The sequence below is a fragment of the Phoca vitulina genome, unplaced genomic scaffold, assembly GCF_004348235.1.
Source record: "Phoca vitulina isolate PV1807 unplaced genomic scaffold, GSC_HSeal_1.0 scaffold54, whole genome shotgun sequence".
NCBI classification, from domain to species: Eukaryota; Metazoa; Chordata; class Mammalia; order Carnivora; family Phocidae; genus Phoca; species Phoca vitulina.
The window spans coordinates 9,554,973-9,578,844 of record NW_022589757.1 but is presented as its reverse complement, the minus strand read 5'-3'; the positions used below and the strand labels follow the sequence as shown (position 1 = coordinate 9,578,844).

The 23,872-nt window shown below is 41.9% G+C and overlaps 1 protein-coding gene across 5 annotated transcripts in view; it reads left to right on the top strand.

Moving 5' to 3' along the window:
• The first annotated feature begins 12,393 nt into the window (after positions 1-12,393).
• Positions 12,394-23,872, top strand: part of SCYL3 (SCY1 like pseudokinase 3) — a 41,706-nt gene continuing 30,227 nt past the window's right edge. For 2 of the 5 annotated variants that reach the window (XM_032389316.1, XM_032389312.1), the window contains exons 1-2: positions 12,629-12,837; positions 17,479-17,693. In XM_032389316.1, the coding sequence (XP_032245207.1) occupies positions 17,529-17,693 (165 nt within the window). In that variant the 5' untranslated portion in view covers positions 12,629-12,837; positions 17,479-17,528. The other 3 variants (XM_032389315.1, XM_032389313.1, XM_032389314.1) reach the window with 3 other exon arrangements.

The following is a 23,872-nucleotide window of genomic DNA, read 5'->3' as shown; positions in this document are numbered from 1 at the left end:
AAAAGCTGTCTCACTGAGGAAAACTAAGGAACAGAATATTTTTCTCACCTGTTTCCCATTTGTTTACTTGTTTTTATAAGATCTGGGTGGTAAGAAATAGACATAATTAATAATGAATTTTGAAAGCAACTCATTAATGTTACAGCGTTGGAAATATACTTGACAAACAAAGCAAAATAAATAACTGTAATCTAGAGATATTTCCTTGAGCACCTGCTATGGAAGGAGTTATATGAGGCTTTGAAGGGAATACATAGATCAAAAATAAGACTTCTGTCCTTGAATTTTAAAACCTCAGTGATCTACTACACTATTTATTTGGCTTGATTTATATTTTAAGCATAGAATAATAGAGCTGGAAAGGGCCTTTTATTTTATTTTATTTTTTTTTAAAGATTTTATTTATTTATTTGACAGATAGAGACACAGCGAGAGAGGGAACACAAGCAGGGGGAGTGGGAGAGGTAGAAGCAGGCTTCCCGCGGAGCAGGGAGCCCGATGCAGGGCTCGATCCCAGGACCCTGGGATCATGACCTGAGCCGAAGGCAGACGCTTAACGACTGAGCCACCCAGGCGCCCCTGGAAAGGGCCTTTTAAATAACTCAGTCTATCAATGTATTTGAGAGACCAAACACTTAAAAATTTTAAATATCATAAACAGATTTTTTTAATTACCTACTATGTATCAGGAAGTATATATGCCCCTAGGGAATACGTGAATCTAAGATACGATTTGTGTCTTTGAACTCACAGCCTAACTGATCTTTCTGAAAGTATACATTCATTTGTCGTAGTTTCCATTTTAACCACAGAATATTAAAGCTGGAAAGGGCTTTTGATGCCAAATCCTGTCATACTCTTTCAGTTGAAAAAGCTGTGGCCAGGAGAGATGAAAAGACTTGCCCAAGCTTATGTATTTGGTCAGTACATGACCTGTCTCCACGTTTCCAATCCAGTAAACTCAGTACTAAATATCTTGCCTTATTATTTATTATACATACAAAGTATAAACACTGGGAATAAGTGACATTAATAGAAGGATAAAGCAAACATTCTAAAGCATAACTTCCCTCATACTACTGTAAGCTGATTTTAGGAAGAATGTCACCCACAGTTCACAATGTTTCCAGGGCTGTGCTTACTGAGGCTCACGTGCACACTCACTCTCCCTGTATACTTTTTTTCATTATTTTAGGACTTCAAAAATTTTGAAATTATGAACTTTCTACTCAGGCATGAGCTGGTTTATCTTTATTTATGAAGGAAAATTTTACTAAAGGAATAAGGAAGAATATCTAAAATTCTTACATACTTCAGAGAACAAAACGTTTTGGCCTTGGGCACTTTTAGAAATATATATATATATAAGTCAAATATCCTGGCCCCACTAAATTTTGACTGCAAATTAAAGTCACATTTACTTTAATAACTAAATTGCCATGGCCTTAGGCCATGGTGTATAGCTGGAAATTATTTCTCCTCGTGAGCCTTTTGCTCTGAGAGTTCCCTAAGGTGCTTTCTCACTTAGGGCCAGGAATAGCTTCCTCATGTTCTGTTTCCTCCCTTTGTCCCCTCCCTGCTGCATCTATGTTGGTCATCTTCATTAGATTAGCGCTGCCCTCCACATGGGAGAGCCACCACTGTGTCCAGTCAGGACCTGGGGAAGAAGACACTCTCTACCCTTTCCTATCCCCTTCCAAATGTAGGCTAAGTACCTATTACTTACTTCTGCACAGCACAAGAGAACTGAAAATATACATTCTACCATGACTTTACAGAAGCTCCAGAAATGGTACATGACGTACATGGCACAAGATAACTTACCACTATTACTTGTTGTAACTACCATCAGAGCTGGCGTCAGAAGGCTCTCACTTGGCCTTGCATGGGGGGGCTTGCTCCATGCCACCAGGAGTACGCAAAGAATCTTTAGGACAAGTCTCAGCCAGATTGTCAGAAGGTCCCACAGAAAAGAATGGTTTTTCTTCAAACCAGCTGAAGGCCTGCTTTTAGAGTCTTTGTTTCTTGTAACAAGATTAGTTTTTACTAGCTGTCTGGTCTTCAGTCATGAAACAGAATACGAGAAATATAAACTGACTTCCTACTTTTTTCCAAGTGTTACCTGGAGGTTTTTTTCTAAATCTACCCACCTGTCTTGGTTATTGGCAAGTCTTCCCAAATTCTATCATTGAAGATACATTGAGGTTTTCAGCGAGGTGAGTTGTTAGGTCTTTTGTGTCTTTGTTGCTAGTGTAATGGGAATGTGGAAAATACTGGTATCTCCTCAGATATCAAAAAATCGCACATATATGTTCTAGCCAGTTCTTGAAAGTCTACTAAACTGAAGTGATAATGCATTAGGCTTCAATATTATGTTCTCTTTGGAATACAGCAGAACCTCCCTACTTGTTTGGGATAAAGACTTGCCTGAAATAGAGAGGCATTAAAGAAATAACACTGAAAAAAATCAGTAATCTGGAAGAAAAAGTCAAGAATCTCTCTAAGAAGGCAGAGGACAAGAATGTAGATTAAATAAGAATAATAGAGAAGGTAAAAATCAGAGCACCAACATTTGGCTGGTTGGTTAGGAATGGTGAGCCTGGGTGACTCAGTCGGTTAAGCATTTTGGCTCAGGTCATGATCTCAGGCTTGTGAGATGGAGCCCCGTGAGCACTGGGCTCTGTGTTGGGCATGGAGCCTACTTAAGATTCTCTCTCCCTCCCCCCCCCAACCTCTCCAATAAATAAATAAATACATAAATAAATAAATAAAATTTTAAAGAATTAAAAGGTACAGGACCAATAGCCAAAATAGAAGAAAACATCTCTGAGCTAAAATGGATTTTTCCCTACAATATAGTAATCATTTTTAAAAATGAGTTTGACGTCTATCTTGACGTAATCTAGAAAAATTCTTGAGAAAAATGAATTAAAAATTCCATAAGAATCCTGAAAAGAGATAAAATGCCTTCCAAGAAACAGACTGTCCTCAGACTTTTAACAATAAATGGCCCTAACTAACGAACATTCCCTGGCCCCAGAGTAAGGGTAACTTTACAGGTTGCATGTGTGCCTGGCAGGATTTTAGATTTCTGATGAACCAATAACTTCTGCATATCTCCCACTGCTCCCCGTTTGGAATGAGAGTATCCTTGGTGATTATCCGTCCCTGTCCTAACCACTGGGTGTTGGGTGGGAGTGGACAAGGGAAGGTGGCAGGTAACTTCTTGCAGTTCACAAGTCTCTGAATCAAGGGGAACCATACTAGAGGAGAACCTGAAAACCACACCCAAAAAGCCTCATCCCCACCTGAATATGATCTTATGATGATATCTTGCACTTCAAGCCAGAGCCTAATGACATAATGATATGAGACTTTTGGGGAAGGAAGTGAGCATATTTTGCATGTGAACAGAATGTTAATAATTGTGGCCAGAAGGCAATATGTATTGATTGAAAAAGGTGGTCATGATACTCTTCAGCTCTTCACATCATCAGATAGACTCTGTTTAATCACGTCTTAAATTTGGGTTCACATAATACTTTACTTTGACCAACAGAATGTGGCAGAAATGATGTATGAGTCTAGGGCCCACACCTCAAGAAGACTTGCCACTTCTGCCTTTGCCCTTGTGGTTTGCTCCCTGAGACTGACATGCTGTGGAGAACTTGGAAGAGAAGCCCAGCCACCTCAGCTGTCTTATTAGGGCACACCTCCTCCCTGAGCTGACATGTCACCAAAACGCAGTCTTGTCAATGAGTTCAAGGAAGACCAGAAGAAGGACCACCCGGTCAATCACAGAAAGTTGACTTCTTGTGAAAAATAATAAAGTGCTATTGTTTTAAGTTTCTGAGTTTTGGGCTGATGTGGCAAGTTGTATTTTCAAAAGATGGCCACCCCCACATATTCCACCTCACATGCTCATCTTAGAAAGTAATATTGATACTCCTCCAGTTAGCAATGGAATCTATGTCCCTTCCTCTTGAACCTGGGTGGACTTTTTTTTTTTTTTTAACTGTTTCAACCAATAGAGTTAAGCAGAAGTCATAAAGACTTAAGGCTAAGTCAAAGAAAGCCCTTTCAATTCTGCCTTGTTCTCTTGGGATGCTCATTCTTAAAATCAGCTGCCATGATGTGAGAAGGCCAAGCAACATGGAGAGGCCATGTTGTAGGGGCTGCAGGAGGTGGCCAGAGCTGAGGACCCAGGAGACAACCAACCAGTCAACTGCTAGAGGTGAATAAACCTCCCGAAGATTCCAGCCCCCAGCTCTCGAGCCACCCCAGCTGAGGCCACATGAGCCAAGATGAACTGCCCTGCCCAACCCCTGCAAATTCATGAGCAAAAATATGTCATGTTTTTTAAGCTACTAAGTTTGTGATGGTCTGTGATGTGGCAATTGATAACCAATATAAATTCTGCCAGAGAAGGATATATCCAAAGGCCTATAGAAATCCTCCAAATCACAAGTACTATGCCTTCCTCAAACCTCCTTACTTTCTCCTCACATCTATCACCATTATAAATATCTTCTGTAGACACAGAGATGATGATTTCATGAGAGTTATTACCTAAATGAAGAATAATGGAAAACAATGTACCACTCTGAAGTGTGAATAATTTAAATTCATCTCTTAGCAAAATTATCAGTTACTACAAATCATGATTTCTCAAGGCATTTAGAAATATTTTGATTAATATACAAGACTTTGCAGTGTCAAAAAAAAAAAAAAAAAACTTTTACTTGATCCTCATGACCACTCAATATAGAAACCCTGCAGTTAATTAACCATGAAAAGAAATGTTTAATGTGAACATCACCTCCTCCACTCCTTTTCTCTTCCAAGACTTCTAATCTTGCTAAGTCGGTAGTTTGGGGAACTAAAGTAAGTGATTCTGGAATCTGGAGGATGGTAACTGCTACTTAAAAGCAGAATAAATATCTCTTATGAGTCAGCTTTTTTTCTCCCTTGCCTACAATTTACCAGTGTCTCAAGTCTGCTGTGTAATGAGCACTGGGCTAGTGCATCACTGTGAAGTCAAACCCCACAGAGCACGAATATTACAGCTTGCACCAGGTGGGACATGGAGCTGCCCATCAAGGCCTAGGCCCCGGGAGGGCAAGTTAAGGAAGCGTTCGTTGCTTTTCAATAAGCTTAACTTTCAGAGCTCATTTATTTCCAATGCTGGGTATGAAGGTATCAGTTTTAATTCAGTGATCTTGAAAAGGAGACCCACACAAGTTTAGGGAGCTCAAGGTATCTGCAGAGTCCAGAAATCCAATGGAATATTTTGGAAAGGGAGGCCAAGCTTATCAACCATTTCTCATTGAAATTAGTTGAGTCTAGCTACTTGTTTCATTTCTGAGTATTTCTAATGCTGTCTTTATGACTATTCCCAATTGATTTTCCATTTTTCTGACACTTGATTTTTAATAATGTCACCAGCTAGACTCCAAGACCTGACCTTTACTGCCCACCTGCTTGTACTCACCAACCTTTGTCCCACACTTTTCCTTAAGCACTTCTTTCCAGCTGACCTCCTAACTCAGGCAAATGGAAACTGAAACTGCCCCTCCAGGGATAGTGACTGCCCTGAAAAGGCCTCCAGCTGGTCCAGACCACCCAGACCAGTTTGAGTATAACCTCTGATGCCCACTGCACAGATGGGCCATGGAGTGACTTCTAGAATGACTGACAACTACCTTTACCCTCAATATAATACTAAAATCTCCACCCAAGGAGGAGCGCAGGCCTCATTCATATAACATAAAATGTGTGTATAGGCATGTCTCCTTAAGGCACATGTGTGACTCTATGCCCACCTCTACATCCCATGACAAGGTTTCCCTATCTGAATATTCATCCTAACCCTAAATAAAAGGAGCCCATCCACCCTTGCTCTGGGAGTCACAGCTTCGGAAGCCATTCCCATGATCTCTCTATTTGCTGCACATAAATTTACTTTGTGCAACAACTTCACCTAATGTGGTTTCTATCTGCAACTCACCAAGGTGGGAACTCCTGTTACTTCGGTTACAGTAACAGAATATTACACAAGGCACCTGCTATTGATGTAGAGTTCTCCTTTGTTACAACTGTTGCACGGTGACTTGACAAAAATGACATCCATGCTCCCTCATGTAGACAGGTGTGCCTGCTCACACACAGTACATGGGTTTTTTTTATTGAGAAATAATTCACTGTAAAGTCACCATTCAAAAATGTACAATTCAGTGTTTTTTAGTATATTCACAAGGTTGTGCAAACACCACAACTATCTAATTCCAGAACATTTTCACCACCCCAAAAAGAAACTCCATACCAATTGGCAATTCCCATTTCCCCTCTACCCTCAGGCCCTGGCAACCATTCATCTGCTTTCTGTCTCTGTGGATTTACCTGGCCTGGACATTTCATCAAAATGGAATCATACAATATGTGGCCTTTTGTGTCCGGCTTCTTTCACATAGCATAATGTTCTATGGTTCTTCCAGGCGGTAGCATGTGTCAGTACTTTGTATATGTCTGAATAATGTCCCATTGTATGGATATGCCACATCTTGTCTATCCATTCATCACTCTAGCCATTGGGGAGCAGAAGAGTTCCAATGCATTGAGCCCTGCTCCGAAACCTGACGAAGTCTTATTCCCCAGCCCTGTCTTTGTTGTGAGAGTTCATCTGATGGCATCTTCCTCTGTTTTAGTTGTTCTCTCCCCAAACTCTCTTAGTGTGATCACATTTTCATATAATGCGTAAGTGCCCTTCCTTGGTTCTGATTTCCTGTTATTAAAATGCCCTGTTTACATACTTTGTGTAGGGCTACTCTGATTTCAGCACCTCTCTGATTCCATTAGGTCTTTCTTGCTTTCCTGTTTCTCAGAGAAAGGAAGGAAGGCACATAAGCCTTTCCTCTTCTGCTCCCGCCTCTTATCAAACAAGCGGGAAGCAGCAGGTGCCCTCCTGGTGCCTTGGGACACAAGCATCTGTCCTGTCCACTTGGTTGTACACACCAGTGTGGCCTTTACCCCTGACAATGTCCCTGGACTCTATTTACCCCATACAGTGCGAAAAAGAAATAAATGAAAGAATCAAGAGGATCGGTGAAGAAAATAGATGTTGTGAGAAAAAGGGAAAATAATTTTTAAGACCTTTGGTGCCAAAAGTGAGGGCAAAAGCTTGTAGGAGGAGCTCTGAAATCTCTGGGCTCTGTTTGTGCACTTGTTTTTAAAATGTCTGCTGACCATGGGACAGTCTCTTTATGGAATCCCTTTGCCCCAGGAACACTGAGTTACTCCAAGTAGCTGCTGCTTCCTCGATTTAGAACACAAACTGGGGTGAGTGCAGGAAGCAGGGGGAGTAGTAACTCAGGTAACCTGTGGGTCATTCCGGAAGACACGTGGGAGTGGCGAGGAACAGGGACTTTTATTTTTAGGGAAACAGGGCGAATAATGTTTAACTTATCCTGAGCTAGAAGTGCAGCTTTGAAAGATACCTGAGAAAATAACAGAGAATCACATGTCACTATTTCCTGGCTTGAGTGTGTGACATTAACTCAACTGCCATCTAACCTTATCAGGAAATGTGCACGTGCTGGATCCTTTAGTCATTCCTATCAAATGCTCTGCAGCTGCTATTACGTGCCCCGCCCCCAACATTGTTACCACATAAGGAAGAATCATGAGCACTCTTTTATACATGTAAGACTGCAAGAGCTTCCAATCCAAGTTTACATTTCAGCTCCTAATTCCTCTATTAAATTAACTTCAGAATTACAGAAGTAACATATGCTCATGGTAACACATAAAACTATATGCAGGTACATAATGCAAAAGAAGTAATCCTCTGTCCCTACCCCACACAGGGACTGTGTGCATATCTTTCGATACTTCTATTCATTCTGTCAAAAAACAAAATTCAACCAAGTAAATTTGGAGACCTAACTGGCTTTGTTAAAGGATTCAAGAATGGAGTAGCATCCCATTTAGCAAGTAGAGAGGAGCTCTGAGCAGTTGTATAAAGTGGTTTTTATAGGAAGGAGGGTGGGGCAAGAAAGTTATTACTAAAAAATAAAAAAAAAGGATAGTTTCAGGCAAGGGCACTTTCCTTTAGGGAGAATGGTGGGGGAGGAGGGGGCCTTTTTTTTTTTTTTAAGATTTTATTTATTAATTTGACAGAGAGCTAGAGAGAGAGCAAAAGTAGGCAGAGTGGCAGGCAGAGGGAGAGGGAGAAGCAAGCTCTCCACTGAGCAGGGAGCCCAATGCAGGGCTCAATCCCAGGGCAGATGCTTAACTGACTGAGCCACCCAGATGCCCGGGGTGGGCAGGCGGAGCTCATCATGCAGATGATCTCATCTTCCCGTGAGGGATGGAGGGTCCATGTGGCAGACTCATTGGCACCCATCAGAGAATTTCTGACTAACTCCTTAAGGCTACTTCACTGGGGAAGGTTGAAACTGCAGCTAGATTAGGTAAAGGCCTGGTTTGGGGACTCAACCAAAGTGACACCATTTTGGGCCTGTGGTTTTCTTTTGTAACAATTCATTTATCAATACTGTTGAGCTCCTGTGCTAGGCATTTTTCTAGGCACCTAGGATCCAACAATGAACAAAGCAGAGATTCTTTTCCTTGTGGAACCTATAGTAGAGGAGAAAGAAGCCATTCAAATATAATTTTTTAAAAAGGAAGAATGAAGTCTCTCAGGCAAATATCAGAGTCACAAGTTGATCACCTTTTCAGTGATGCTCTCTTTGGAGGTCCATCCATCTAAAGTAACTCCCTTTCCTCTCCTGTCTTCTCCCTACCTTTTTGCTCACCAAAACATTAGGGCGGCAGTATGCTACCATGGTTAAGAATATGAAATCTATAGGCAAACTACTTTATGACATTACTAGCTGTGTGACTTGGTTCGACTTAACTATTAGTGGTGGGTTCCTTCCTGGCCTCCGTGCTGACCTTGGTTATTGAGTTCAGCCAAGAAAGAATTCAGAGCCAAACTCTCAAGTAAGTAAGAGTTTATTATAAAATCCAAAAGCGCAGGTACACTCTCAAGATGGCAACCATACTGAGGGTCTGGGTGTCTTTTCTTTTTATCCTGGCATGGCTTATGGGTGGTCTCCATAGCTAGGGTGGTCTCCAACCAAGGGTGCTTCCAATCATCTAAGGGACTCCTCCTAGCTGTTGAGAGGGGGAGTTTTGGCCCTATATGGCCCTTGTCAGAACTGTCATGGCAGCCATCCTCCCTAGGAGGGGTCAAAGCTGCAATGTAAAGGTATTATAATGAAGCTATAGGTTACTGTAGGGCTGCTGGTTATAGGGAAGAATGCATGCATATCCTCCAGGGGTCTTTTCCAGCTCTTTGTGCCCTGGTGGTGGTGGTTGGCAGTTTCTTGGATTTTTGTCTTTTTAATGGTTGGAAAGTCTCGGGGCACCTGGGTGACTCAGTCCATTAAACATCTGCCTTCAGCTCAGGTCATGATCCCAGGGTCCTAGGATCAAGCCCCGCATTGGGCTCCCTGCTCAGTGGGGAGTCTGCTTCACCCTCTGTCTCCCCCCGCCCCCGCTTGTGCTCCTGCTCTCTCTCTCTCAAATATATAAATAAATAAAATCTTTTAGAAAAATGGTTGGAATGTGCTATTCCCTGATCATATCTAGCTAACTGCCTACTCTATCATAACCTCCCTGTACATCAGTTTCCTCATGTGTGACATGCTGTTGATGTCTGGCTTAAATGAATTAAACTCCAAGATATGCCTCTTTGGCATATTTGATTATTCTAAACTGATTATTTTTAAGAAACTGCAGACCCAGGAGGAGTTCTGAAAACTGAGTAGAAGTTACCCTTTTGTAAGAGATATTTACATGTAGAAGGGAAATTTCCATTCACAAAAGAGGGATGACCCTACATCTCTAGAAACTGTTATCAGTGGAGAAGGAATGGATTTAAACCTTACCCTTGTTTACTGGGCTTTTCTTGGTAACCTTCCAAAAATGCCCCCCTTCCAAAAATGCCTCCACTCCTTCTGTCTTTAGCTGGAGATAGTATTTAAGGTGATGGTTTTGGTCATTTGGTGAGTTACTTAGTTTTCCTGAGTCTTTCCCATGTGTACAGGAGGTAAACATGTTATTAAACTTTTGTTTGACTTTCCCATGTCAACATAATTCTTAGTACAGCTAGAAGAATCTTGAAGGGCAGAGTAGAATTGCTCCTCCTCAACACCTTGTTTTACTTTTTAGTAGAACTTACCATTATACAAACTGACCTTTGTTCATTTATATGCTTAGTGTCTATTTCTCCCCTTACCCATCAGCCCCCTAAAATTTGAGGCCTGTGAGAACAGGGAATTAGTCTTGCTTTGTTTGCTGATGTTTCCAGTCTGCAGAGCAGAGGCCAGTACACCAGGAACATTTATAAAGTATTTGCTGTATTGAGTAAGTAAACAAGGAGCGAATGTCAGGAAAGTCTTAGAGGAATCAGGAAAGTGTAGTCATTTAACTCATGTCCAGCTTCAGACAACAGTGGCTTGAAACTTGTAGGTTGTTGGTGGTGGGGCAGGGTACTTTGCAAAACTAAGATAACATTTCTAGCATTAAGCTACTCACACATCCTCTATCACTTAAAAAAAAAAAAAGTTTTATTTGGGCCCCTTGAGCCCACTTTTTTGCAATGATTGTGTCTTCTTCTTCCTTCTTTTCTTAGTGGTCAGCACAGTACCTGACACAGGAAAGGTGTATGTTAAATATTTGTGGAATATTTAATAATAATTTAATTTAATAATTTAATATGTTTGTAAATCTGTAACATGAGGTTTATGTTCAGCAACATTTGTATAGTGTTTAGAGTTTACAAAACAGGCCAATATTCCGTACAACATGGATATCATGATGTCTGTTGTCAACTTTAAATTATTTCAGCATTGACAGTATAATGTTCTGTGTGGGTTAATTGGTTGAAGCTATGCCCTAGAAGCAGCTAGCATTCTGGTAATCAGGAATCCACACTCCAGAGGTAGCTAGCTTGAATCATACTAGAAAGGCTACATTCCAGAGATGGAACTACAAATACTTTAGCCATTTGGATTTCTGATGACACCGGATGTTTTGTTAATTATCATAATGAGTGTCAGAAACTGGTATTTATTGGCAAAAATAACAGCTTATTAATTAGCATGATGAATACTAGAAATGGACTTCCAAAAGAATTCAAGATAGATGAATTGTTTAAAATATTTTAGAAAATACTCTCCACATCTGAATAAACGGGGTCTGAAAATTCAAGGTGTCCTCAGCCTTTGGAGATGCCGTTTGAGGCTGCGTCCCTAATGGTGCTAGCTCTACCACTGGTCTGGAAGATTTCTGGTTGCCAGATACTGACTACACTGATAACAGAATCCTGCCTCTGGAGCACTGCTCTTCTGGTTCTCAACTTTCTAGTGCAAGGTGGTGGTCACTCTGCCCAGAACTGTATTCTACCCACAAGTGACTACAGAGCATTAAAATATGGTTAGTCCAAATTGTAAAAAAATACATTATCAGATTTGAAGACAGTACCAAAGTGTAAAATATCTCAACAATTTTTCATATTGAATGCATGTTTAAATGACACTCTTCTGGATAGATTGTGTTTAAATGTGTTAATAAAATTAACTTTACCTCATTTTTTTTTCTTTTACTGTTTTTAATGTGGCTACTAAAAGTTACATAATGTGGCTTGAATTCAATTTCTATAGGACAGTCCTGACCCAGAACAGAGCGCTCAGCCTTTGTCAAGCTTATCCAGCGGATTAAATACCGTATGTCGGCTTCCTAATAAACATTTGTTCAATACATTTCTGAATAAGGAGCAAAATTTGGCCTATTTTCACTTAACCGCATGAAGAAACTGTGGGATGCTTATCCATCTTAAACCTTTTCAGCTACCAGAAACCTTTCAGCTACCAGAAAGAACCTAAAAGTTTGGGATGATCAAATTATTTAGGTCAGCCGTCAACAGTGAGGTTGTAGAGCATTAAGTAGTAGCGATGAGAACAGGGAAAACTCAGTTTACTTTGAGTCAAGTCGTTTCAGAACTATTAGGTATATTCGCTTTATTCTCACAACATCCTATTAAGTAGAAACCATTAATATTACTAATAAGTACTATTAATATGATTAGTCCCAATTTACTCTTCGCTGAATTAAGCTTAACTTCAAACTTCCCGTCTCAATGGCTTAAGCCGGAACAACCTCCACCACCGCCAGCTTCGGGCGGCGTTCCGCACGACTTCGGCCCACGCAGCGCAACCAATCGCGGCCGCGGGGGTGAGCGACGTCACTCTCCTAAAGGTCCAGGCCAATTTCCATACTTCTCTTCTGCGCCCCGCCCCTTTACTATTTGTTAGAGGCGACAGCGGCCATTTTAGGTTCGGGCGGATATCAAATTAGAACTGCGCGTCTAAAGGCCTAAAAATTGAAATCAAAACAAACTTGCGAGTTCAACTGAAACGCCAAGAAAGGAAACAGCTTCACAGACAGACCAGGCCGCTGGGAGCAGGGAGTCAAGCCGCGACCGGCCCCCCGCGCCCACACGCAAGATGGCTTCGGCCTGAGAGTCACCTATGCGGCCGCTCTATCTCGGTTCCGGGTTCGTTCACCTCAGTGGTGGCGTCGGAGGGCTGGAGGCTGGCGTTCTGTCCGGTTTCCGGACCCATCTCTATGGTGTCGGAGGGAGCATACCCCCCGAAGATTGTGGGTGTAGTGGCTACAGCCTCACAGGGTAGGCGAGGGTGGTTGGTGTTAACAGGCGGCGAAGAGGGGACCGGAGCCAAGACCCTCGGCCGCCTCCCCGCCGCCCTCCCGCAGGTAACAGGGAGCCCTGCGCCGCTTCCTTCGTCAGTGCGGGACCGGGCCGCGGGGGAGGGGCCGGGCCGGGAGCGGAGGCGGTGGGCGCGCGCCCCACTCGCGGATCCGCGCTCGGCGCGGCGCCGCTGCCGGTTGAGCTGTGCCCTCCGCCTCCGCTCAGTCTTCCCCTGCTTGTTACGGGGCGCCCTTCGGATCTGGGCTTGGCGGGCGACCCCCGCCCGGCGCGTTCTTGGCCGCCGGAGCTAGCGAAGGAAGCCGCGGAGCCGGGCCTCGCGGGCAGGTGTGGAAGGTGAGGGGCCAGCGGGCGGGAGCGCCGCCCCCGCCCACCCCCGCCCTCCCCCGGCGGTCGCGGTGGGACCCCGTTGGCCCCCGGGCCGCCCTCCCCGCCGCGGGTCGGGCGAGTGTGCGCGGCGAGACGGAGCCGGGCGGCGCTGCCGCCCTGGTGGGAACCGGCGGGCGCACCCGCCCCGGGAAGCCGCCGGCGTTCTTGCTCCAGGACGAGTACCGGGCCCCCGGAGGCCGAGCTGGCTCTGTGCTTGCATAGTGCTTTTTATTTAGAATAAAGATGAAACATTTCTTGGAAGAGTGTGTTTAGGAAACCATGTGAATACTGAGTCGGGTCCTGAATTCCGGAATCACCGTTCGCTGTAGTTAAGGACTTGTGTGCATATCCACGTAACATCTCAAATCCTAGCTGAAATCATACTTAGTTCTTTTGGTCCATAAAGGCTTCATTATGTATTGCTGGTCAGCTAGCAGTGCTGGACTGAGTTCAATACAGGGAATATGTACTTGAAACAGATCAAAGTAAAGGGCCAGGGTAACGTTATCACCAGGTAACAAAATATCAATCAGTATAGGGTGTCCTTAGAACTCACAGTGCAAGCCATTGTCTTTGGAACCTCCAAGCAGAGACTGCTAGAACCAAGATCATCTCGATTAAATTTTGAGGAAGAAGAGTTCCCCAGATGACATGGATTTCTTAGTTGAGTGTGTGAGTTGCCCGGTGACCTAGACAAGCGCTTGCATAATCCACAGGTGGCCCAGAAATGTGATGTGCTGCCCAAGTAAGCAAAAGGATGGAGGAAGATAGGTGAAGCAGTTTTTAAAGAGAAGACCTTGATGCCTATTCAAGTCGGAAACTGCCTACCCAACATTTTATTATAGAGAGTGGGGATGGTAAATTCTACAAAATAACCATGCTGAGATCACAATATTAGACTATCCTTTTCTGTGTTTTTGTGAATTTTTTTCTTGTGACTTTTTTATTTCAAAGCAGTCAACACATCTTTTTATTGTCACCTAATAAAGTTTGCAATGGACGTAGGCTGTAATCCCTTCTACTCTGAGAGCATTGCACTCCTGGTACGGGTAGACTTCTGTCAAGGTTAATCGTGCTTTCAAAACAGTAAAATGGCATCCTTTCTCTGAAGAAAGGGAGTCATTTCTTTCTTTTTTTAAGTTGTATTTCTTAGTGTCTTAAGCCCAAAATATACACTGCTAAGAAAAATTACTGGTTTGAACCTCGTAAAGCTTTCGTAACTCTAAATGTTGAAAAGCCCAGTGTTTCTACAAGGATGTATTTTGCTATTTAGAAATGACTAAGTTGGGCGCCTGGGTGGCTCAGTCGGTTAAGCGTCTGCCTTCAGCTCAGGTCATGATCCCAGGACCCTGGGATGAGCCCTGCATGGAGCCCATATTGGGCTCCCTGCTTCGGTGTGTGTGTGTGGGGGGGCTGCTTCTCCCTCTCCCTCTGCCACGCCCCCTGCTTGTGTGCTTGTGTGTGCTCTCTCTGTGTCAAAAAAAAATAAAATCTTAAAAAAAAATGACTAAGTAAATGTCCATTGCTCTACCTCTGCTGACTTCCATTCATTCCGCCAGAGCATCACTCCTCAATCCTGGTGACCATCTTATCTCCTTTGGGGACTAATATTAAAATTAAACAAACACCATGATATTCTGCCAAGAGGATTTTCATTTTCTTGCAGTTCCTTATGTGTTGATTTTGGAGAGCTGTATTTTGTGGCAAAGAGAGAACGAAGTTAGACTAGCCTCAGATACACACTTTTCAAAGTAACCCTTCTCTGACTAATTCCTCTAGTCTGACTGGTTTTACAGACGCAGGAGTTATAGAGTAGATTTTTCTGCTGCTGAAATGGCAGTTGGTTTCAAAGAACATTGACCCTTTCGAGCTACCTCGGGTGGACCTCTGGCTCCCCCTGATTGTAGGGGTGTCAACGAAGCAGGGAGGAAATGGATTTGCAGCTTTGCGTCCCGAAGCCTCAAGATGGAGGGTAGTAATGTGCCCCTATAAATCTGACTAACCTGCTCCCAGCCTTGGCTTTTCCTTCTGCTGTCAGCTGCCTTCCTCTGCTTGCCAAGCTTCTGCTTCTTCGTGGCTTTGGCTCACCATAGCCCTGACTCTACCTCATGGCATCCTTTTACCTTCAGCTAATGGAGTATCTCGTTCATTCAGATTCCTGAGGCAGGCAAGGATCTGGCCATTAGCTCTTCATCCAGGCCATGGGTCCTAGGGATGGCTCATGTGTGCATTGACTGGCCTTTGGCCCAAGGAAGGCGCCTGACCCATTAACTGTGCCCTAGAGGAGAGGAGCAAGACCCAAGTACTGACCGTGACCCTCGCAGTTCAGCGGGGGGATTGTCACCGTAGGGCAGGCACCACACCATCTCCAGAACAGGGGACTTAACAGTAGTTGCTTTTCCCCGTGAGCCTACATTAACACTAATTTTATTTATTTGTAGTCCTAATAGAGACTGGGACATATAGTTGAGATACATGGCATTTTTAATACTGTTTTTTTCCTCCTACTGTTCTTAAATTGCAGAGTAGGTAGCAGCTCAGCAGGTTTGTTACAAAGACGACTTAGTTCTTATCCTCAGAAATATTCTTGGATTTTGAATAATTTCAATTTTAGATAGCTTTAGCCCTTGTACGTTTGTGTTCCTTATACAGCGATGTATGTGGGTCTGTAGGCACTTGGAATTCTCTGTGTTAAGTATGTGTCTTGAGCAGCATTTCATACTTTGGTAACACAGAGTGTTGTGTGGAACTTCACTAAAGTGGAAAAAAAATCTCAGTAGCGGGTCTGTGTATGATTGTTGGGTGTATATTTATTTAAAGGATGGGATTTGTTTAACTGAAATTTTTAAAGCTCTTTGTAGAATGTTTGGCCGTGTTATTTAGAACTAGCAACTTCTTGCTACATTGCCAGTTATTTAAGAACCCTCTTTAAGTTTTATTTTTTTACGCTATGGTAAAGCCAGAACACATTTTGTAAACATACATAGTTTGGCCTCTACAGGTTTAAAAACATTTGACCCAACATTGAAAAATAGGGAAATTTCCACGTAAATCTTCAGGCTCTTGGATCCTTACGGTAAATGGCATGGCCTGGCAGCGCTGTTCGGAACCTGGGAGGCTGCACGTCCTCCTTAGGTGCCTGCCACCCTCAGTGGGCAGCCCTGTGCTATTCTACGGACGCCGCGTCCGCAGTCCTGCCATAACCATGGGAATTTGTATCCCCCTTGCAGAGAAAGATATGTTTTTATTGTAATAGACTGGGGAGGTGCAGGCACGTGTCTGTCTGTCTGCCTGGAAATTGCCCGTGATCTGACACCTACCGCAAACCTCTATTAATACTTGAGCATGTTTTTTCAAGGCTTTCTGTGTATGTATCTGTATGTATCTATGTAGATACTTGCATAGATGGAGACATAGATCTATAACATTTCTTTTTGAAACAGAGTTATTGAGGTGTAATTGATACATAATAAACCAATTTTGTAAGTTTTGGTATTTATAATCACCCTTTACCATAATCAAGATAATGACTGTTCCCCCCAAAGTTTCCTTATGTCCCTCCGCAACCCTCTCCTCTTCCCCGGTCCCTCTACCTGGGGCCCCACCCCAGGCAACCACTGATCTATTCTCTGTCGTTGTAGGGTAGTTTGCATTTTCTAGAATTTCATGCATGTGTGGGTTTTTTAGCATTTGGGATGATACAGTTTTGCACTGTCCCCTTTGTACTTAGCGCGAGCGTGAGGAGCAGTGAGGGTGTACTCTCTGTTATGGTCACTGCCCTTTGTGTTCAGTGAGTTGTCTCTTTCCTTTCCTCTTGTTCTGCTGGTGTTCGCACTGCTTTGCTTGGCCTGTATGAGCTCTGCACTTGTTAACATGTTTTTCCTCATTGTTAGAAATACTCTCTAGGTTGTAATGTTCTTTTTATAATTTTAAGCTATTGTTTTATGTATTATTATACAGAAGTTTTCTCACTGATGAATTATCAGATTTTGTAACCCTTTCCTGTGAGGCAGGGTATGTGCGTGGGTTAGGGAGCATAGATGATCTTACCCTGGTTTTGATCGCCCTCGCACTCTGGAAGGGTCTCCGTGGGAGGGGAGGGGGGTGTTTAAGTGCATTTTCTCTAGAGCTGTTGGTGGTTCCTTGACAAGCATGGCTGCCAGCTGGCTGAGCATTTGCCATTTTTATTGCCAAATGGCCTAGTTGATGAGGGTCGGAGAAACAAGTGGGTTTGAGTGGCCGGGTCTGGGTCCCTGGGATCTCCAGCACGTGTTGCAGACAGAGACTCATGTTGGACGGTATTTTCTGATTCCTTTCAGCTCTGCTTGGCTTTGTGAAGGAGCTGCAGCACCACCTCACTGCGTAAGGGATGGGATCAGAGAGCAGTGCTCTGAAGAGCTATGCGCTGAAGGAGCCACCTTTCACCTTACCCTCTGGGCTTGCCGTTTACCCCGCTGTTCTGCAAGATGGCAGATGCGCTTCCGTTTTCGTGTATAAGAGAGAAAACGAAGACAAAGTTAACAAAGCTGCCAAGGTACCGTGATGGGTGACGGCTTCATAGTTAGAGCTTTCTACCCTCTCGTTTTCTATTAAAAAATACGAAATTGAAATTACTAAAGGTCAGAGGAGGAAGATCATAAGGAATACTGTTTTTATTCATATCCTTTAAGAACATAGTTGTCCGTCCTTCATGGGATAATCTCCCAATTTGCGTGACACAGTCAGATACCACAGATATAGCCAAAAGGCTTCATAAAACTCGGTGTGGTAACTTTTATCATCATTTTTTTTTTAGTGAGAAGTTCAGAAGGTAATTTTCCATGGCTAATATGAGGTAAAGGAAGTTACTCTAGCTTAGCAAAAACCTCTGAGTATTGACATTCTGGGAAGTATATTTTTTAATTTGCAAGATCTATTCTTTTATTTATTTTAATTTTTAACTTTTTAATTTTTGTATTTTAGTTTTTAAATTTGAATGTAGTTGACACACAATGTTACATTAGTTTCAGGTGTACAACATAGTGATTCGACTTCTCTGTGCGGTATGCTGTGCTCACCATTAGTATATTGATGATGGACCTAGAAATAAAATATTTTAGAAACTGTGACTACTGTTTTTTCTTCTCCCGAGGTACTGTGAGTCCCCAGAAAGATTGTTGAGCTGGAGTGTTGGGCTGGACACCCCAGAAAGAACGTTGAGCCTGGGCTCTAGTTCTTGCTGAGGGGCCTTAGTCAGATCATTCACTTTTAGAGGCTTCAGTTTCCTCTTCAGGGAAGAGGTCCTCCCAGCTTGCACCTTCTGGCCGCTGCTCCTGGAAGGGCACCGTCAGGGGACCCCAGCCTTTGTACCTTGGAATATAATTCAATAGAGCAATCCTAAGTGTCATTTTGAATTAGAGAAAACAAAGGCATTAGTTGGTATTTCCTTGGATATTGAGCCATTCAGATTATCTTCGGGAAGGTTCTTCAGGGGACACAGAGTTGTGGCTGTTCATTGTTAACGGCAGGCACGCTATTTACAGATGGACCTAGAGCTTTGTTTTGTTAGAGTTATGATCTGTATTACCGTGAGTCCCTTCGTGCTAGCAATAAGTAGGAGACAGGGATATCTATTTCATAGGTCTTTTTAAATGGCTTTTACCTTTTTTAATGATTATAAAGGGTTTTAGTATGTATCTCTATTAGTAATACAATTTCAGCATTTGGTCACATCAGTTCATTATTTGATGTTATGTCTTTGATCAGGCATGAAGTTAACAGTTATGGTGCCTAAGGAAAATGTTCCCCTTGGGATGCATTTTCTGTTAATTGTGGTAAAAAAGATAGCTGGCTATTTCATTGCTAAGTAATTTTGCTTTTTGGTAAGACCATGTTTTGTCTTTTCCATCCCATCTAGGTACTATTAATACTTTTTATTGTGATTTTGCAAAAGATAAAATGCTTTGCTTCCCTGCCATATTCTTATATGCAATTCATATCTGACATACTTCCAGCTATTTTCATTTAATGAGATTGCACGTTTTTTTAAGTAAAAGAATTAGAGTGATTAGGATGATTATTGCTAGTGAAATACTAGAGATTTATCATCTTTCTTAGTTTTTTTTTGTAAGACCATAAGATTTTTTAATATTATATTACTCTTTATGGTGTATGTACCAAGAAAGTTTGAAAAACCCAGATCATAAAGTTTTTTTGTTTTGTTTTTTAAGTAGGCTCTGCGCCCAGCATGGAGCCCAGCACAAGGCTTGATCTCACGACCCTGAGATCAAGACCTGAGCTGTGATCAAGAGTCAGATGCTTAACCAACTGGGCCACCCAGGCGCCCCCAGGTCATAAAGTTCTTAAAGGAAAAAAAGATCTGTCAGTGTTTGAGGACTTCTGGGCAGGAGGAATTTCAGAGCTTGAGAAGGAACATTTTTTCCCCCCTTAGTACCTACTCTTCTAAACCATGGCTGAGTCTTTTCCAGTAGTTCTTACTTGTCTCTTATGTTCTGCAGGCCATATTGTGGCTTTGAATACCTGCTACATGAATCTGAGGAATTTGAAATGGCAACAAAACGATACGGAGTTTTGAGTTAGATCACAGTACTTGAAAAAATATATCACGTTTCATCAGGTTTTAGGACCTTGATTTTCCTAGATACCTGAAATATTAAAACAGTATAGTTAGCTCACCTCAGTTTCTCTAGAGTTGAGGCTCCCTAGTCCTTCCTCTGATAGTTTTAATGACCACTTCAAGAGGATATACAATGTTTTCCTTGCAAATATTGTTAGGTTGTAAATGTGCTCTTCCTCTAGTGTTACAAATAAAAAACAACAGTCACAGTGCCCTGTGACCTCTGGAATAAGACGAAACGCAGGCATAACCTTTGGCCACAAAACAGTATTAGAAATTCTTCGAGTCCATCAGATCTTCTCGTTTTATCTTGAATTCATTAGCTATAATAGTAAGTTTTCTCCCTGGTGGTTATGACTCATTTCTAATGAAGAGTCAATAAGGAATGGTAACTCCTAAATCAGAATTTGGTTACTGTGGTTTGCTGTCATCTGAGTGCTTCGTTAGGGCCTCACGGGAAGGACAGACTCACAGACTGACTCCTGACTGTCTTCATGCTACCAAGGCAGCCACACTGACTGCAGGAATACGAATGTGGATGCTGTGCACCTGCCTTGGGAGAAGGATGCTCTTCTTCATGATGGATTCAGCTGCTTTCTGGAAGGGCCAAGCAGCATTTTTGAGAATGCACATTGTGTGGTGATGAGCAGAGAAGAGATGACTGCTTGCATTAATCACTTGTGGAGTGCTCTACCGCTCTTCCTTCTGTTGACGTGTTCTTTTTGTTCCTCTCCTCCTGAGGCCTTTTCTGTGCTATTTACAACCCTTATTCCAGTAAATCAACTTCCCTATATTGTCAGCTTTAAAAAAAAAAATAATAATTCCTTCCCGTATAATCAAAATCTGGTTCTCTTATAAGTCCCCTGAGTATTATCCACTCAGAACTTCAGAAGTACCCCCTCCCCCATCCCTCAGGTATGTTGGGCCACCTCCAGATGGCGCAGGCCCCTTCCCAGCCCCCACAAGTTTTCAGACTTCATTTTCTCCTCCTTTCCCTCTAGTGCTTACAACCGTCTGGCCTTCTGCCCCAAGTGAAATATCTGCCGAAAACTTCTCTGAGCTCCAGATCCACATTCTCACTTGCCTGTGGAAATCTCAGCCTGGATATTTCATCAGCACCTCAAATGCGGGCTTTCCAACATAGGATCTTTTATCCCTTTCCCTTCCTGCATTTTATTCCTTGTTTCTCATATAACCTCTAGGTGTTGGCATTTAGAGACAATGTACTTCCATCGTTTCTCAGGTTTGCATCTTAAGAGAAGAGGGAAGAATATTTCTCCCTGAAAATTCTTGCTCTTAGTTTAGGCATCTTGATTATTTTGTCATATTTCTTCAACAGAGTGAAATTATGGCTTGCTTCCTGTCTAAAAACTTGCAAGTGAATTTGAGCTAAATAATGAGTATGTTGTGTAGTTCTCAAAGTGAAAGAGCAAACCGAGGTAGAATGGTAATGAAAAGCTAAGCCCCTAAGGCTTGAATTACTCTGCTATAGCTGAGTCATAACCCATTCCTGAAAACTAGAGTTTATATTCAAGACTTGACTTTCACACTTAACATCTCTGTGTGGGCATGGATAAGTACAAATATGGACAGATTATCCAGTGCTACTCATTTTTTTTCCTGAAGATTTTATTTATTTATTTGACAGAGAGAGGGACCACAAGCAGGGGGAGTGAGAGAGGGAGAAGCAGACTCCACTGAGCAGGGAGCCCGATGTGGGGCTTGATCCCAGGACCCTGGGATCATGACCTGAGCTGAAAGCAGAAGCTTAACTGACTGAGCCACCCAGGCGTCCCTAGGACAGATGATACTTTCAAGGCACTCCTTCCACAAAGTCCCCCTTCTCCACCAGAACAAGAGTCATTTATCTCTTTGGTTGATGTTAGTGAGAAAAATCTCCTCGTTAAATTTAGCAGGTGCATCTTGTCACGCTAATTTTCCTGTGAATCTGTATGCATAATTTATGCAAAATATTGTGCGTGCTGAAGGGGAGTAACAAATGAAGTTATTGCTGCTAAGTTAAGTGCCTTGTTCAGAATCATGCAATGAGTTATTCGTTCCTTACTTCTTCATTAAACAAACAAGGCACTGTGGACCAAGAATTCTGCTGGGAATGTAGGGTTAAAAAAATAAGCTAAATGAAATTTATTATTTCATTTTTTAATGGGGTGAAATTTACAACTCTGTATTTTATGCCAGTACTCAACCAGGTAGTATTTCTCCTGATTTACTAGTCTGCCCTGAGTATTAGAGGAATAAAAGAAGGCACATAAAACCCAAGGAAAATAATTAGAGCCCTAAGAAATAAAAGCTGAATGAATATTTTTTTTCCTGAGCAGGCAAAAGTGAAAAGTTAAAAAGTATTTGATTTTTGTTTGCAAATTATTTAAAATGATTCTTAAAATGCAAAAATATGAAAGAGGCTTTATAATTTTACTCAGAAACCATAGCTCAAAAGATACTTGCAAGAAGTTCTCTCCACTTAACTCTAGTCATTCAGCCAGCTCACTAGCACAACTCATGGCTCCTCTGGGTCTTTGCTGTATTTATATGCATAAGTATGGATTATTTTAAAGGCATATACACAAATTATTAGTTCAGAATTGCTAAAGAATTTTCTTAATTATTTTTTATTAGAGTAACCCAGGGGAGGGTAACAGCTTTCTTCTTAAGAACAAACAAAAAATCCTATTGAAGCTATTCCTAGAGTTGTCAAAGTTTGAGATTATTTTAAGAAAAGAAACTAAACAAATCCATCTCCTCAGAAGATTCTCCTATAGTTTTACCTAATAGACAAGTTTGAAGCGACTGATAGAAAACTTGTATCAGTGCTGTGTTATGGGCTCTTGTACGATCTCATATTCTTCCAAGAAGGTATTTTGGAATGTTCCATACTGAGTGCTTATTTGTGAAAATGAAACCTGATGTTATATTGAGGATTTTTCTCCAAGTGAAATCTTCATTGGTCTCCCAGTTTGATGATTGATTTACAAGGCTTCCGCAGTGTCCAGTGGATTGTGCAGGACAGACTCCAGAGATTTAAGGCCATGTAATTTCTTTTAGAAAAACTGGGTGATTTGTAAGGAAAACCATCATTCTGGCATTTTAAATTTTGTTGTAAATAAATGATACAGTTATTACTACCTGAGTTGGGAATTGTGGACTATCAGTCTAATTGGAAAGTCTGCATCTGATAGGGCTGTTACAAAACCAAGCGAGGTAGGAAAGAAACCCCGCAGATTTAACCTCTCATAGACACAACATTGTCATGTGTTTGTCATCCATCTTTGTATACTCTGTGTCTGGTTAGAGAACAGGATGATGAGAAGAGGTATGTATGGGGAAAATACTGTATGTTAGGGATTTCTAAAGTGGAACATCCATAACCTCGGGATTGTGCAACATGATTCATTGCAGTTTTGGGGGAGAAAATCAAGAATATCTGTTTAAATTCACTTTTAATCTTTTCTTTCGGCACGTTCTATTTTATGGGGGTTTTATGGTATTTGTATTTAATTTATATATGTAAATGAAAAATGTGTATTATAGATACATATATGAGCTACTTATCTAATGTTTCTACTGGTGTGAAGCGTGTGAACAAAAACGTTTAATGCTAACTTTTCTAGATTAATAAAATGGTAGCAGTTGTAAAGATGGTGAAACATTTTTAAGGAGATTAAGTTCTTGATAAAGAGGTAAATGTAAGAAAACAAGATCAACAAAAGACATCTAAGGTACTCATCCATTTAAAATGACTTTATGGCCCAGCGTAGAGTCTGTTTCTGGGATTCCTTCTCCTGTGAAGAGTGTGTTCTGCAGTCACTGGGTCTAGTGTTTTCCAAATGTCAGTTTGATTAGGTTTCCTGTGCTTTCATTTATTTTTTGTTTGTTTGCTGTTGCTAGTTCTGTTGGTTGCTAAAGAGGAGTTTTAAAATCTCCACCTGTGATCCTGGAATCGTGGAATTGTTTCTCCCTTTCATTTTTGCTCCATGCATATTTTGAGGCTCTGCTGTTAGGATCTTCCACTTCATAGTTGTGATGTCTTTTTAATGAATTGTCCTTTTATTCTTTAAGAAATGTCCCATTTAATCTCT